The 17409-nt window shown below is 49.2% G+C and overlaps 1 protein-coding gene across 6 annotated transcripts in view; it reads right to left on the minus strand.

The window, feature by feature from the left end:
• Positions 1-17409, minus strand: part of LDB3 (LIM domain binding 3) — a 60156-nt gene that overhangs the window by 5600 nt on the left and 37147 nt on the right. For all 6 annotated transcript variants that reach the window (XM_036827856.1, XM_036827859.1, XM_036827858.1 and 3 more), the window contains 5 exons: positions 15746-15888; positions 9944-10358; positions 8578-8758; positions 7843-7963; positions 3022-3137 (listed from right to left, as the gene is read on the minus strand). In XM_036827856.1, coding sequence (XP_036683751.1) covers positions 3022-3137; positions 7843-7963; positions 8578-8758; positions 9944-10358; positions 15746-15888 — 976 coding nt within the window. The remainder of the gene's footprint in view (positions 1-3021; positions 3138-7842; positions 7964-8577; positions 8759-9943; positions 10359-15745; positions 15889-17409) is intronic.

Genomic DNA, 17409 nt, shown 5'->3' on the forward strand with positions numbered 1-17409 from the left:
GCCCACAAAAGTTACACCACAGCACATCCCTTCCTGGTACCCACACCAACTAGATACCAACTAGACTTAAGGGAGAAGAAGGGCCAGTAAGACATCTTTCCGCAACTAAGGTAGGACTCACATCCTTTCCATTAGAACTCAAGTGCCAAAGCCAGACAGGAGGTAAACCCTCACCCTGACCCACACTGTCCTTCTCAGCCTTCATTTTATATGCTTGGGGCTTTAGAGATGTTGTCTTGTTCTGTTCATTAATTGTTCATATATGTCAGCTTTGTTTTCCTTTCAAGATTCTAAATTCCGTGAAGGTAGAGACTTGTTCTGGGACACTTTTGTATTCCCAAAACTCAACTGAATTAGTCTGAAGTATGTGCTCCCCTGAGATCTAACTGATGGGAAAACAGCATGTCAGCTGGAAGAGCTAGTCCTGATCTTCCTTTCTTACTAGTTTTTTTTTTTTTTTAAGTTACAGGAAAATACATGCTCATTAAAAGTGATTTGGAAATACAAAGTGATGGAAAAAGGACCAAAGGAAAAAAAAACCCTGAAAGTTTTCCAATCAAAATGTTGCTTTCCAAAAATTAAACCATGTTCCACTTTGATATAGCTTCATGGGGCAGTGACTGCTACGCAGGGCTAGTTTGGGGGAAGGCGTAACAATTCTCTGTGCTGATTCTCCTGAGGACAGGATCTGACTGGTTTCTTTGGGCAGACCCTCTGGGCAGTGCTGTGGGTCTTTCACACCTGACTGGAACTTATCTGTAATCTCAGCCTGAACAACCCCAGGCTTTACCGCTTCTTCTTGTCTCTCTCTAGGACTTGTGCCATCATGACTCAGCCAAACATGGCAAGCTTGAGGGAGCAGACCCATGCTCACCTTTGTGTGATTCCCTCTCCATGTGACACAGAACTCTCATCAGCCTGCCTTTGGAGAACAGGCCTTCTACGCCTCTGTCTTCCCTGGACCTCCTCCAAGTCTCTTAGATCTTTCTAGAAGTTGGGTAACCAGATTTGCAGGCAGCATCTTAGGATCAGACAAGCCATGGCTTGAAGGTAAGGGTCAGAAAGCCCTGTACGGTGCCTCGCTGAGCTGTGGCTCTTCAGGGGACAGCCCCAAAGCCAGTATATTTATATTGTTGTCCCTTTTTGGAGGGGAGGTCCTGATATAGTTAAAGGACCCTAAAAGGCAATTAGAGAATCTGTTCAAAGGGCTGGAAAGTGTTATGGATTGAACTGTGCCGCCCTAAATTCACATGTTAAAGTCCCAACTCCGAGTACCTCCAGCCTATCCAGTACAGGGACATAGCAGTGACCTTATTTGGAAATAGGGTCTTTGCAGACTTAAGACTGAGGTTAAGGGCTTCCCTGGTGGTACAGCGGTTGAGAATCTGCCTGCCAATGCAGGGGCCACGGGTTCGAGCCCTGGTCTGGGAAGATCCCACATGCCGCGGAGCAACTAGGCCCGTGAGCCACAACTGCTGAGCCTGCGCGTCTGGAGCCTGTGCTCCCAACAAGAGAGGCCACGAAGGTGAGAGGCCCGCGCACCGCGATGAAGAGTGGCCCCCGCTTGCCGCAACTAGAGAGAGCCCTCGCACAGAAACGAAGACCCAACACAGCCAAAAAATAAATAAATAAAATAAATAAATATTTAAAAAAAAAAAAAAAAAAAAAAAGACTGAGGTTAAGATGATGTCATATGGAGTACGGTGGGCCCTTGATCCAATATGACTAGTGTCCTTATAAGAAGGGAAGAGACACAGAGACAGATACCTGCACAGAGGAGACTGTCATGTGAAGACACAGACACACAGAGGGAAGGCAGCCTTGTGACAATGGAGGCAGAGATTGCAGTTATGCAGCTACAATTCAAGAAACACCAAGCATGGCTGGCAACCACCAGCAGCTAGAAGAGAGAGCAGTTCCCTGCTGACACCTTGAATTTGGACTTCTAGCCCCCAGAACTGTGAGAGAGTAAGCTTCTGTTGTTTAAGCTATTCATTTGTGGTACTTTGTTACGGCAGCCCTAGCAAACTAATATACGGAGTGAATACAATGCACCCCACAGATGGGAGGGGATATAGAAATGAAGTATAAAAGCTGAAGTGAATTGCAGTAAACTTTATGACTAGGGTTGTCCTATGTCATAAGTCTATAATAATTGTTCAAGTTTAAACTATGTAGACCTTTCACACATTCCCAAAATTTACCTTGAGCAGCTTTGGTAAAAAAAAAAAAATAGCAGTAGTAGTACATTGATTTTCCCAAATAAAGTTTAGTCAATTATAGACTCACATTACGGGGCTTTATCAGAGACGACTATTTTCTAACTCTAATGCAGACTCTAAATGTCGGCAGGCTCATTGCCCTGTCCCTTCCCCAACCCAAAGCCCTTGGAAGGAGAACGTCAATCTCACGGTAAAAATGACCTGGCGGTTCAGCAGAAATAAACTGCATATGGTTAATATTTAATCTAGGGCTTATCTCCTGGCAACTATATATCGAGAACAGGACCATTTAGGAAAATGAAATGATACTCAGTCCTGCTTTCTAAAGGTTCAGTCAAAAGAAAACTTATCTCAGCTTTTCATAGGATTAGTCAATAAGCTCCAATCTAGTGTTCGTGGTGAAAATTTGGGGGAAAACCCTGAATCACATCATCATATCTTAAACGACCTATAACCATGGGAAGCCACCTGCCCCTATTAAATCCCAACATCATTCACTCCTCCCACCTATTGAGAGCATTGCTGCTGAGGAAAGCTGCTAGTTTGCCAGATCCTAAGACACTCTTCTGTCCTTAATGAAGTGGAGAGTAACAAAGCCATATTGGTTAATAAATCATTATTAGTAATAAAACTTTGCTCAGCTGTGACATATCAAGGCATCATGGTATTTGCCGGCTTTTAAAAATGACAGAATATTAGAATGCCAGAGTTGAAAGGGATGTAAAGGGTTGGTCATCTGGCCCCACTTTGTCCCTCCTGCCTCCTTTCAGAAAGTCAGAACCCCAAGCAAATAACATACTGCGCAAATGAAGCAGGTGTCGTGCCAGGTATGCCCCAGGGCTTCGATAAACTTGTCACCGGCCTCCACGGGGAAATCACAACCGTGACACTTGGTGCTGAACAGATTGATGTAGTCTGAAATGAAAGGCAAAGTAAGGACCAGGCATCCAGGCAGGCTGGGAGGAGTGTCCCAGCCACATCGACCCAATGCCAGAACAACAACCCCCCAAATCACTGGGCTGGGGGCAGTGGATGAAACCTAATTGGTTACTTGTCATCTTGCAGACAGAATACTCAGTTACATGATTGGTTTTTTCCTTTTCCAATAATTTGCACTGGTGTGGTGCAGATTCAGGCTTAGTCACCACCCTGTGCTGGTTTGATCTGCAAACACTTTCTGGAACTGTCATTAACTTTCTGCAGGGTGATTTTCTCCTCTTCTCTGTCACCTCTTATGGTCCAAACAGACCAATCCCAAAAAAGAAAAAAAAAACCCTATTTCCCAGCAGCTCTGCTTATTTTGGAAGAGTGAGAGCCTTTAACATTTTTTAGAGTTATAGCATGTTCTTGGCTTGGTCATTCTTCTGTCATTGGGCATCTGTGTTGATAATAAATTATCACTACTAGAAACAATACCTGAGCTACTTTGTTGGGACATGTTCCCCTCCCCCAGCCAAAGAGATAATAATACCAAATACTATTTACATAATGCTTTACAGTTTACCAAGCTTCCTCACAGAGATTGTATTATTTGCTAGTATCTCAATGTCAAGGTCTATGTATTAGTTTTCTTTGTACTCCCAGCACAGTGCCTGGCACACAAGTCAGTACCCAACACATATGTCAAATGAATGAGTGAATGGATGAATCACTGAATCAATAAATTAATGAATAAACTTAATCTTGGTGAAATTGTTTTTGTTTTGTTTTGCGGATGAGGCTGGAAGAGGTGAAGGGCCTACCCAGAGCCACACAGGTGAGACAGCAGGCCAGGCCTGTGCTTCTCAGCCCCAGTTGTCCGGGCCTGGTAGTGGGCAGCACTCCCATTGCACTCACTGTAGAACTCTCCCAGATTCTTCTAGAAGAATCTTGATGCCTTTTACAAAGCCTTCATTACCCTAGAAGTGTACTTGTCTCTCCACAGCTCTGCCACAGTTGGCTTTTTCTTACAGAGGTTTTCTGCTCAGATCTCCTTGTGGACAGTATGCCTAGTCACTGTCTCAGACCACCTGCTGAGAGTCAACGTGCAGTGGGGGCTATGAACTTAGGTTCTGAAGAAAGAAAGACCTGGGCTCAAATCCCATCTCTATCCAGGAATTGTTAAAATCTGGGACAAGTCACCTAACTTCTCAGTGCCTCAACTTTCTCATCTATATAATGGGAATAACTATACTACCTAACTCATGGGGCTGTTATTCAGTTATCTATTTGCCATGGAGCTTTTTAGATAAGTTATATCTCTTGCATATTTTTTCCAATGTATGGTTTCCCCTTTGGGGTTTAATTATAGTTTGTCGTGCAAATGCTCTTATATACATCACAGTCCATCAATCTTGTTTCTGACAAAATACTTCATTTCTTCAGTGGGCAAAAATCTATTGCCTCACCAGAGCTAGGAAAACATCATTCTGCTTCCTTTAGAGAATTATGGCAGGTTTATGGTTCACTCTGTGCTCTGTAGGAACTTACTAGTGTGGGGTGAGAAGCAGGGCTATAGGCTAACCCATCTCCACTCGAGAGCAAGCCCTGCACCCCACTTCTGAATTCTCTCTCATTCTGCCCAGTTGGTCTCCAGATGCCCTGGATTCTCTCCTCCATCTTCATGCCACTGTATGAACTGGGTCCTGGGCTTGGAAAACCCTTCCCACTTCGTCTACCTGAATCTCTGCAATCCTTTGGGCTGCCGTCCTTCTGGGAAGACCGCATCCCCATCCCACCCAAGAGAGATGAGACAGCATTCCTGAGGGCTTTTCCTGGGCTTCTCTCCCTCCCCATTCATTCATTCATCCATCTATCTATTCATTATCTCTTAACTGTCCATTTATGTGCCAGCATATCAGACATTGATGGGTCTGCTTGAGGTTTTTCAGGGCAGAGTCCTCTGCTCTATGCTTAGCACCCTTCACAGGAACTGGCACACATTTGATGGATAAATGATGAGTGAACAAACAAAGATATGTTTCAAAAAATCTTGTTAAATAGTGATTCCTTCTCCTGTTGTGCAGGCTATGTTTTTTCACAGATTAAGCTCTTTCAATGGCTCAAATTTATTTCTGGAATGTCTAGTCCTGCCTACTGATTAATTTTTTTGTTTTAAACTTGATTTTGTACTATCTGGAAAATTGCCACTTTGTTTCAGAATTTGGTATCACAGGTGTGACCCTAGTACATTTTAAAAAATGAATTAAATTAATTTATTTATTGGCCGCACCCCACGGCCTGTGGGATCTTAGTTCCCCAACCAGGGATTGAAGCCACGCCCCCTGCATTGGAAGCGCAGAGTCTTAACCACTGGACTGCCAGGGAAGTCCCCTAATACATTTTTTTAAAAAGCTGGTATTTTCCTCATTTATTCTACAAAAGGGGAATATAATTGGTATTAAATAAAGTTAGTGCATGGGCCTTTCCAGGAAAATAATCTAGTTTCTCATTTATGTATTCCTTCCTTTATTTCTCCTATTAGGTCTTTATAATTTTCTTTGGGACTGGAGGGAGAGGGGAAAAGGGGAGTTGTTTAATTGGTATAGAGCTTCATATTTGCAAGATGAAAAAATTCTGGAGATCTGTTTCAGATCAATCAACAGTGTGAATATACTTAACATTACTGTACTGTACACTTAAAAATGGTTAGGATGGATACATGTATATGTATGGCTGAGTCCCTTTGCTGTGCACCTGAAACTATCACAACATTGTTAATCGGCGATACTCCAATATAAAATAAAAAGTGAAAAGCCAAAAAAAAAAAAAAACGGTTAGGATGGTAAATTTTATATGTGTATTTTTTCCCCCACGATAATTAAAACAAAAATGACAAGGTCAGAACCAAACACAGTGTCCCATGGTACGGGGACAGGCTGACTCTGATATTTTATCTCTAGGGCAGGTTAACCAACAGGCTTGACTTTACCTCACTATTGGCTCATCTAGCTCTCCTTTCTTTACTTTGTTTATAAGAATATCACCCTTTATCACATTCAACAAGCATATTAAATTTCTAATGCTCTTTCTAAGGTAAAAATTAAATTGTGTTATTTCTTTACTTAAAACATCACAGTGACTCCCATTGCCTAAGGAAGTGGTTTCAAACTGTGCTCCTTGGAGAGCTGTGGGTCTCCCAGAGCCATTACAGAGCTGTGCACCCATTATCTCAGTTAATCCTCACAACAGCCTCTGAGAGTTAAGTGAAGAAGAAGAGACTCAGAAAGGGCAAGCATCTTGTCCATGGTCACACAGCCTGGAAGTGGCCCCTGCAGGCCTTCAGTCAGGGTCTCTCAGTGTGCCTAAGGCTGAGGCTAAACCTGCTTCCTTGCTGTCTTTTCTTAACAGTAGATCATCCCTTTCCTGGGTCTTCTTAATCAGAACATCATTTTTGAAAATCTTTTGGTGGGGGGGTTGCTAGGGAGAGGAGCACTGGTAATAGTGTTAATCTATCATTCTTTCACAAGCCTCACGCATAAATTGTGGCTTATCGCACATTATGAAAGTTATAATGCTTTTAGGTGACTAATAATAGCAATTTGTATTGGTACCACAGCACTTTTATTAATTACCAATCATCACCATTTCCTCCTAAGAAGGGAAAAGACAGGTGTTATCTTCTCCCTTTTACCGATATGGACTCTGAGGCCAGAATGACTGAGTGACTTACTTAAAGTCATTCAGTGAACCTCAGAGCTGGAAAGAGAATTCACCAGTACCTCAGAACCCAAGAAGTTTCTTTTATAATTTATTGTCAGGGGAAAAAAAGTTTTATGTTTTCCTTTTCCCCTTGAAGAACTGGAATGTTTTCTCCTTTCTGGTTTTAAAGTAAACTAACTTACTGTGTTTCTCGTTTTGCTCTCACATTTGCTACCCAGTCAGTGCAGCTCTGTTATTCTCCATAATCAGCATGTTTCCTTTTCCCTCTTCTACTTGGTGCTGATTTGCTAGTTCTATTGTCTTAACTTTCATGTTTTTGTTACCTTTGTTGGAACCTGCCTCAAATCCTTATCTGAAAGAGGCAGGCTGTGAATAAACGAGCGTGTGAATGTGTGAGTGACTGAATGGCTAGTTAGCCAGGATGCCCAACTCTAACAGATGGCTTTGTCTTCAGAATTTACCATAATTGACTCCAAGTTATAAGATAACACGTAGTGTATGGGGAGAACAGAGAAACTCCGAATTCAGACAGGGAGTTGGCTGGACTCTGAAGGAACATCAAAGTCTGGTAAACATCACAGGAGCTGGGAGGGGACCTGCATGTACTTGACGAGTTCCGAAGTTTCTTTGGTTTAATCCTCACCACAACTCTGGGAGGCAGATGTTGATCTCCCCCTTTTACAGATGGGGAGAGTGAGGCTCAGAGAAGTTTAGTAACTCAATCAGGGTTACAAAGCCAGCCTGAAACAGAGCCTGGAACAGAACCTAGGACAAAGGCCAGAGCCAAAGCTTTTTCAGACTAGACCTTGTGGTCTTCAAATCAAAATCATCTGAAAGGTTTCCCAAGCGGTCACAAGATGCCGACTTGTGGTCCACATATTTGGTGCCGGGAAAACAGCACAGATTGAATGTGTGTGAAAGGGAACGCCTACCCCTTTCTCCCAGACTGTGGGGCCTCCCCACAGCACAGAGGTCCTACCTTTCTCACAGTAGGGCTCCCCATCTTCCATGTGGAAGAGGCTGTTCCCGAAGGGCTTCTTGCAGGCTGCACAGACAAAGCAGGTGGTGTGCCACGTCTGTCTCAAGGCATGCATCACTTCCTGGGGAAAAGAGCCTCAGCTCAGGACAGAAAGGTCCAGGAGGGAGAAGAAGGCAGGCTTAACTTCCACACCAGCCCCGGTCACTGCCGGAGCATCCCATCAGGGAGCAGGGCAGGAGAGCCCAGGAAGTGGGCCTCGGACACACCGAGGAAGGCTAGGGGCGGCAGAGGAGAGGCTCCTACTCATGCAGCACTTGCTGGGTGCCAGGTTCTGTGTGCGCTTCCATAAGCTGTGATGCTTCACCCTCCCACCCAACCTGGGAGGGAAGTACTACGTGTTACCGCCATTTTACCAAAGGGGCATAGAGGGTCAAAGCCACATGCAGGTGCACGGTGAGGTCAGGCTATGAAGCAGTAACTTGCTTGCAGAAGCTCTGCCACCACTTCAAGCTGTGTGGCCAGGGATGTGGCCCACGGATCTCTCGCTTCAAGTTCATTTACTCCCTAGTTCACTGGTGGCAAACCAACTCCCTTCTAGGATAGAAATGGAGTTGTTCTTGCTCTGTTAGCACAGCAACTTCTTAGCTTCCAAATAGGACCCCACAACCTTGCGGAGGAGGAAAGATTGGTTGGAAAAGAGACAAGGGTCAGAGGAGAGGAATGCGGCCCACTTACCCCCATGATTTTGGTGTTGCACTTGGCACAGACTGGAGCAAAGAACTGCTCATAACACCGCTCACAGTAAACGTTGTTCTGCTCCTCCACAAAGCACACATCTGCCAGGGAGGTCTTGCAGTAGGCACAGTTGAACTCTTCTGGGTGCCAGGAGCGGCCCATGGCTACCAGAAAGGGGCCCCTGGGGAAGCAGAGAATAGTACCTCCTCTAAGGCAGCCCCCAAAGCTTAAGACCAGATATTTCAAAACGCTCAACAATATTCACACTTTGATCCTATAACGCTGACTTCTGTGACTGTTCTAATGAAATAACAGGAAATTCAGATAAAGCTCCATGCAAAAAGATGTTGTTTCATCACTTGCAACAAACAGAGATGGGGAAGCAACTCGAACATCCACTAGCAGGGGACTGGGTAGGTATATTATGGAGTATCCATTAGGTTGACTACTGATAATTGTAGTAAGAAGAGCAATGATGATGGTGCTAATGGCTAGCATTTATTAAGTGCTTACTCTGTGCCAGGTACCATTCAAGAAGAAATTTGCATTTATTAACGTGTTTAATTCTCACAACAATCCTATGAAGCAGGTACTATTATGATACCCATTTTCAGATAAGGAAACTGAGGTACAGGGATGTTAAGTAAGTTGTTCAAGGCTATAGGGCTAGTATGGTAGACCCAGGACACAAACCTGGCTCCAGATTAGTAGTCAGACAGTGGGCCTGAAGAAACGCTTTATGTTTTAATTTTTACTTTTCTGAATTTTCTAATTCTTCTCTAATGAGTATATTTTTTCTAATGATACTTTATTTTAAAATAAAAGTGTATTTTTCATATACACAAGCTCACCCCCCACACACATATGCACATACTATAAACATATTATATTCAAACAAGTACCACCCATGATCCTTGGCCTCTAAGCATGAAATGACTTGTTTTCCTTTAGTGTGGCAGATGCCCACCAAAGCCCTGAGCAGCACGGGCTTGTCTGTGGACAGACCCAGGAGCACCTCGAAAGGAAGGAAAGCTGGGTCAAAACTAGCACTGTCAGCCAGCTTGCAACAGGGCCAATAAATCTACCATCCAGACCTGCAATTCCCAGAACCCAGCCTTAGCCCACGGGGGTGGTGCTGGCACAGGCACCATGCTGGGAGCTTCACCCACTCACCTCGTGGAATCCTCCCAACTCCCCAGGGAAGTGGGTATCACACAGGTATGGAAGCTAAAGCTCAGAGAGGGTCAGACCAGATGGCAAGCCAGAGGGACCTGAGGCTGTCCTGCATGCAGTCTTCTCCCTACACCTGCCCTCCCGTCCCCCTCTCGTCCCAGCACCCCAGCACAGGGGCACAGCTGGCCCTTACCGGATGATGTTGTTGCAGTGGCCACAGAGCGGAGTCCGGCTGCTGGCTGGGAAGCGCTCGGCCCTCTGGACAGTACCCCTGGCAAGGGGGGACACCTGGGGAGCCGGTGGCGGGTTGTACGCAGGGGCCCCTCGGGGCAGGCCTTGCTTGCTGACAGTGGTGGTGCTCTTGCCAGGGGCAAACTTCTGAGAGAAGCTGTCGTCTGTCACCCATGGGGGACGGCTGGCAGACTCTGCAGGGCCCCCGCTGTAGGGTGCAGGATTATAGCTTGGGGCTGGCGAGGGGGTATAGGCTGGTGCTGGGGAGGGGGAGTAGGCGGGGGCAGGGGAAGGGGTGTAGGCGGGGGCAGGGGAGGGGGTGTAGGGGGTTGGACTGTAATTGGCCCCTGGGGATGGGCTGTAGGTAGATGCAGGCACTGCAAGCCAAAAATACCCAAAGAAAAATGTGTCAGGAATTCATTCTCCCAGCTTCCCCTGCCCCCAGCCAGAGAATTGGAAAAGACAACTTTAATATTAGAGCAGCACAATTCCAGTTTTTACAGGAGACGCGTCCCTGAACTTCTTGATGGCCTCGATTTGAAGTTGCAGCAGAGAGCCAAGGGAGATAAAGAGCCCTCAGAGCAGAGCCCTCGGGAGCCTGGACAGGGCTGGGAAGGGACAGGGCTATAAATATCTGCAGCTGTGCGGGGTGCGGCTCTGCCAGGCCTTGGCTGCCAGAGGCCTGCAGGAGACAGGGACGGGGGCAGGGGTGGCCGGCCAGGCTCATATCTGGATCCCCTGGGCCAGGAAGAGGGTGGGAGTGGGTCAGCTTGGCCTTAACTGGAAGATGCCTTTGTTTGCACTCTGACCAGTGATTTGACATCTGAAATGCCTCAATCACAAGCGTTTGCTGAACCTGGACCTAGTCCAGCCTTTGGGACAAAGCAGATGACGGGACAGTTAGGTTTTCAGGTTCAGGTTTCAGGTTTAGCTACAATCGTTTTCTTGAAAAACAGCTTGGCTTGATTTGTACTGGGGGGAACTTCCATTTTGGTTTGATTTGGGTGGTGGGTCTTGAAGGCAGCATTCGGAGGGAAGCTGGGCAGAGATGCTGGGGTGACAGAGCCTAGGTGTAGCTGCTCCCTCAGCCTGTGGCTGCCTCTGGGGGACACATGCTCCCCCTCATCACTTTGGTGGAAACTGAGAGTATGTCTGAGTAACTGCGTGGAGGTTACCAAGGAAGCCAGAGTGCAGGATGAGAATGCACTGCCCCGCTTCTAGAACCCCCTCCTCCAGCCCACTGAGAGCTGAAAACTCTTTTAGGGCGGCAACACAAAGGAGCATAGCAGCTGCTCACCCAAAGCCCTCTGAGGCCTGGGCCCTCAAAACCCAGGTTTCTAAGTTTTGCTGCCTCCCATTGCAAAGCCAGCCGGGGCAGACCCAGCTGTGTCCGGCACACATGGTCTCACCAGCTTCCCCTCCTAGGGAGGGAGGTTCCAGAAGCCCCACCTCAGCTTACAGTCTGTTCCTCTGGAAAGAGGTCTCCTTCCCCCTACCCCAGGAAGTGTGTTGGGGCAGCCTCCCTCCCCTTCCTGAGTCTGGCCTGGTGAATGGACTGTGCTGCTAGATGCTGAGGCAGTCCCCATCAGGCTCCAGCCTGGAAAGGAAGGACATTCTCAGGGCTAAAGTTCCTGGTTTCTCCCCACCTGGTTCCCCTAGATTACCTTAGGCGGCCTGTGGCCTGCTGCTCCAACCCCATACCTTCTACTCCCAGGTGATTGGCCCTTCAGAGGTGGGTGACATGGAAACCCCTGTGTTGGGAATGGATAGGGACCAGGCCTGTGTTATTGAAAGCAGAAGGGGTAAAAACCCTCTCCAGCCCTGCCCTAGAGCCATCCTGGGAGTGACGCTGGCTTCCAAAGGTAAAACTTTCTCCATAAGGAAATCTTCTTCCCACTTACTAAGAGGGTAGGCTAGGCACATAACAGGTCGTCTGGGTTAATCCCTTTTACCGTTGAGGTCACTGAGGCTCAGACAGAGCTAGTAAGTGGCAGAGTGAATTTCCAAAACCATTCTTTCTATCACCCCAAGCTGCCTCTGTAAAAACCATGAGTCCAAGTTCCAGAAGATTTGGGTGCACCATGTTATGGAGGAGTACCTATCAACCTGGAGGAGGCTGCATGGTCTGGCATGTAGCACAGTCATCAAGAGCCCTGGGTTCAGGTCCCAGCTCTACAACATCCTGGCTGTGTTCCTTAACATCCTTGGGCAAGTTCCTTAACGTCTCTAGGCCCAAATTTCCTCGTCTAAAAATGGCTATAATAATTCTCAGTATCTCACAGGGTTGTTATGAGGATGATGGGAGATAAGAACTCTAAAGGCTTAGCCTCGTACCTGGCACTGTGTATGTGTCATTAAATGTTAGTGAAGATGGTGAGGAGAGTGACTCCTGGGTCTCATGGTCCAGATGAACTGTCAGCTCATCTCACAGCTTGATGGTCACCTGAGGGATCCCACCCCAGGGAGACTGTGGGATGTAGGCGGTGGGAGATGTGACACCCCTGAAGTCAGTAACCTGGGACTGAGTCTAATCATCAGTGGTGGTAGGTATGACATCCCTGCCTGCCTCACAGGGTGGGGACCTACTGGAGTGACATGTTGCATGCACTAGTAAACCTGTGAAGCCCATACTTGAGGTGTTGTCTCCCTCCCTAACAAGCTTGCATAGCTCCCAAGTGCCTGGAACAGAGGGTCTCAAAATGCTAGAGCATCTTCAGCCCTCTCTGAATAATGGGGTTCTGTGCAAGATCTTATTTCCTTTTTTTTTTTTTTGTAAAGTGGGGGGGATCTCTGATTAAGAATGAAAGCCCTAATCCTGTGTTATCCAATACATAGCCCTATGTGGCCATTAAGCACTTGAAATGTGGCTAGTCCAAATTGAAACACGCTATAAATATAAAATACACACCAATTCTTAAAGACGTAGTACAAGAAAAGAAAGTAAAATATCTCACTAATAATCTTATATTGCTTGTTCATTGAAATGATATTTTGAATATACTGAGTTAAATAAAATATATTAAAATTAATTTCACCTGCTTCCTTTTACTTTTTAAAAACTGTGGCTACTAGAAAATGTATTGTTATTAGACAGTGCTGTCCTAATCAGAACAATGGTTACCAAGTACTGACTGCTTCCACATGCCAGGGCCTTTATGTGCACTATTTCATGTAATACTCGCTGCAATCCAATGACGCAGATAATATTTTCAAGTCCATTTTACAGAAGAGGAGTTGAGGCTTGGAGAATTTAAGAAACGCCGAGCTGAAACTCGCACTCAGGCAGCAGGTCTCAACTCCAGATTCCCTGCTTAACCACTCCCTAGGCAGCAAAACAAGCTTTAGCACACCCTTTCCAAATCGGGCCCTTGCCCACTTCCAGCTTCCCTCCAGCAATACTAACCCTATTCCCTTTGCCTGGCAGCCATTCTCTTCCCTCCTCGGAAGGCCTTCCAGACTCCATGATCCACCCCCCTTTTCTAAATCCCCACAACACGAAGTTCTCAGCAGGTCAGAGGCACCCGGCATCTGGGCCCAGGTGGGCTGCTTCCTTGCTCAAGACTACACCCTTCCAGAGCTAGGGCCCTTCCCTTCTTCGAGGCACAGGCCGGCAGCTTCCCTCAGCCATCAGGTCCCCGGTGAGGATGGGGGCGCGGGGAGCAGCTGCTTCCCAGTTCCCTTCCCTCTGCGCCCTTCAGCCTGGCTGGCCCCACCATCCCCGACGTGCCAGGAGAGAGACTTGATATCCCATCTGCGAGCCCTGGGCTGTTGCTATTTCTGCTTGACGGAATAAAGCCCGTCCAAATTAGAAGGTGATATTTCATCTCTAATTGGCAAGTTCAAAAGGCCCCTATCGCACTCGTTGGCTCGGGAATGTGTAATTAAACAAGGTGATTTCTGACTCACTCCAGGTCGGGCCCGGCTCCCCCGACTCCCGCGAGTCGGGGTGGGAGTGGGGGGCCCTCTGCCCACGGCCCTCTCCCGGGCCCCAGGTGCTCCGGGGAGCGGCTGCCCACCCTCGGCGCAGGCGATAAGATCTGGGCTGAGAAAGCCACCCTGGACCCGGAGGAGCCCTCGCGGGGAGCTGCAGCTCGGACGGCACGCGGGCTCCCCGCTCTCCCCGGGGCCGGGGTCGGCGGAGGAGAGGAGGGGAGGGGCCCGGGTCCACGATCCTCGTTTCTCCCAAGACCACCTGCCAGCCTCCCTGGGACCCCACCCTCAGGAGAGGGGGCAGAGGCAGGCCGGCACAGGCGCGTGCTGCCCAGCTGCCTCCTTCCCTCCGGTCAGGAATGAGTTAACGTCTGCAAGGCCTGGGAACTCAGCGGAGGCCAGCAGCTCCGGGGCTCCTGCAAGTCTCGCCCCGCCCCGGGCTCCAGTGCCGGAAGGAGGAGGAGACAGGCGCCAGGGGGGGCCCGGCGGTGCGCGCCCCCGGAGCCGTGCCGCCCCCTGGCGGGCCTGCAGAGGAGAGCCGGCGGCCCGGGCGGGGGCGCCGAAACCCGGGGCCCGCCCCGGAAGATGCCCAGAAGGACCTGCCTGGGAGCGGAGCCCGCACCCGGGCGGAAATACTCTCCCTGCGCCCCCTCCATCCGCCGCTGCTCCTCCAAACTCCTTATCACCCTCCCTCCTGTGCCCCCCATCTCCGCAGAGCAGCTGCTTCCTCTACCTCCATCCGAGATTTTTCACCACAGCAGCCCGCTGCAAATTGCTTCCTAATACTGTGGACTTTTAACCTCAGAACTTTGTGTTCTTGCCTCTTAAGAGACAGAGAAGGGCACCTCCTGTGTGCCAAGCACTGTGCTGGGTGCTTCATTTCATCCCCAGAGCACCAGGTGTACATAATATGCCTATTTTTAAAACGAGGAAATACAGGCCTGGGAGATGAAGTACTTTGTCTTAGATACCAAAGTGGAGCCTGGCACCGGAGTCTGATGCTAAAGCCACGACTACACACTCAGCACTAATGTCAGAGTATATTTTATAAAACAGAGGGCTGACTGTGGCTCCTCTGCCCTGCACATCAAGTCAACTCCCCCAAGCAAGGTGCTTCCTGCCTCAGTCCCTGTCTTATCTTCCCTTAAGTTCACTGAGCAGGGGCATGCAGGGGAAGGAGGGGTCTAAGCCAGCCGGAGAACCGCCCTGGAGCTCTGGGGAGAGGCCCAACTTTGCCTAGGAAAAGGGAAGACACAGGCTGAGCCCTCGTCCCCGCAGTGATGAGAATAGGGACCAGAGTGATGGAACAGACAGCCAGTGAGGCCAGCCACCGGGAGACCCTGTGTGGGCCACTCTCCTGCCTGTCACATGTGCTCTCCATGCCTCTAATTAGCCTGTCCCAGCTGAAGAAACCAAAGACCAGATAGGTGAGCAGTTTGCCCAGCATCACATTATGCAGTAGGTCTGTTCAAAGCCCGTGGCATTTTTGTTACAGCTGCCTATCCTCTGTCTTGAGCCAGATCCAGACTCCTGGAGGAACAAGCCCCTCCCCTCTAAACCCTCTCTTCCTTACCTGGAGCCTGGAAATCCCCAGGCAGGAATGTCCTCTTCCCGAGAGCTGGGAGGCTCCATCCCTGCCTGGCACTGGCCACCTGTCTCCCCAGCGCCAGAGGCAGCTTCCATAGGATTCTGGCCCACAGTTGGAGGAAGGAAGGCTGAAACCTCATTAGCAGCGCCTCTATAACCACCATCCTTCAGGGGGATGTGGCTTTGGAGCTGACCCCTGGAGCCCACGCCCAGCCTAGACAGCCTCCCTTCCCACTCTGCCTCTCACCTGGCTGGTAGACAGAAGGCCGGATGCTGGCAGTGGTGACAACCCGGGGCTTGGGTGCAGGGGCAGCTGGGGCCTCGCTGTATGTATGGGCGGCAGGTGCTGGAGAGGTGGCCACAGCGGGACTGTAGGCAGAGGCCTGGGGTCTGGAACCAAGGGGGGAAGAGTTAACATCCAGAAGGACAGCCCCACCCGGGCCCTGGGGCCTGGAGCCACAGCAGGCTGGCTCCCAGATCTTTAAGGAGCCTCTCAGGAGGAAACCTGACAAAGATGTCCCTGGGGAGCTGCCAGAGGCTGTGAAGGAAAGACCATGGAGGTCTCAGGGGGAGGAAGCTGCTCCTTGGGTGCTGGGTCTTGGTGAGTCTGGTCAGAGCAGCAGAGACACCTTGAGAAATACAGCCCATTGCTGGTGCCACCGCCTTAGGAGAGAGGGAGGAGAGGCACCAGCCAGATAGGAGGAGCAGTGAAAACACTTCAACCCCTGGGTAGAGACCGTGGAATGGTAGGGGGGGAGGCTGGGGCAGGGAAGGGGGCAGAGGAAGGAGAGAGGGGAGATGGAGATGTTCAGAGCTACCCTACTCTCTCCACCTCCCGACCTTTTGGGGGCACCTCATAGCCTCAGACCACCTGGCCTCCTCCCCCTCCCCCTTTCTATTGTTGCTGGAGGGAGCAGCAAAGTCTCAGGTTTCTGGGCAAGAGTGCTCCGGGGAGGTCTCATGGGAGGCCAGGAGACCCCCCCGGCGCCCCCCCCCAACATACATAGAGGCTTCTCTTCCATACAGGATTCCTGTTGCCCTCCTCCCAGTGGAATAGCTGCCAAGAAGCCTAAGCAGCCTTTTCCCACTTGTGACCCAGGGACCATGGGACCAAAGAGATGGAAAAACAAAAAAGTTCCAGTTCATTGCCCTCAGGAAATGCTGTGCTTGGCCTCTCCTCTTAGAGAACTAAAGGCTCCAAGAACTCCTATAGCTAAGCAGTCTGTTTAACTTTGTCTGATCCAGTGTTTCCCAATTCCATTAGTCAGTGAATCCCCCCTTTTTTCTTTCATTTAAAACTAATGAAACCTTATAGAACATGTCCCTGGTCTCTCCCTGCATCTTTCACATCCTAACGGGGATGACATGACCACCCCCAGGGCAAATGGGGCATTGATGGGAGTGCTGGAGAAGTGAGCCCCTTAAAATATACTGACCCCTGCCCACCCATGGCTTCCTGCCTGCCTTCCACCTGTTGCTCATGGGCCAAGGGCCTGCCCATTTCTGCTGGGCAGAGTCACAGGATAAGGGAATACCTTCTTCACTAGGGCTCTGGGAGTGGGTTGCCCTGAGCTAAGAACCCACCGCCAGGCTCCTAAATAGATTCAGAAGGGTCTGTAGTGATGTCCCAGACAACTGGAGGAAGAATGAGTCTCAGAGAGCCAGTGTCCCAGACCTGGGGGCTTGCCATGCCAAGCTGCTGTGTTTCTGGCTGAATGAGGATACTGCCTCCCCTCCCTGGGCTTGCCCTTCTCTGACATACCCCTGTTAAGACCAGTGGACTAGGAGCCTCCATGGAAGAGAAAGAGGCCGTGTCTAAGAGGTGCCCAGCTTCCACTGTGGTAGGAGAAGGCCAGACTCTCCCACCAGTGGAGGATGTTTTCCCAGCATCCCAGGAGCTACAGGTCCTCT

Source organism: Balaenoptera musculus, chromosome 16 (genome assembly GCF_009873245.2).
Source record: "Balaenoptera musculus isolate JJ_BM4_2016_0621 chromosome 16, mBalMus1.pri.v3, whole genome shotgun sequence".
NCBI lineage: Eukaryota > Metazoa > Chordata > Mammalia > Artiodactyla > Balaenopteridae > Balaenoptera > Balaenoptera musculus.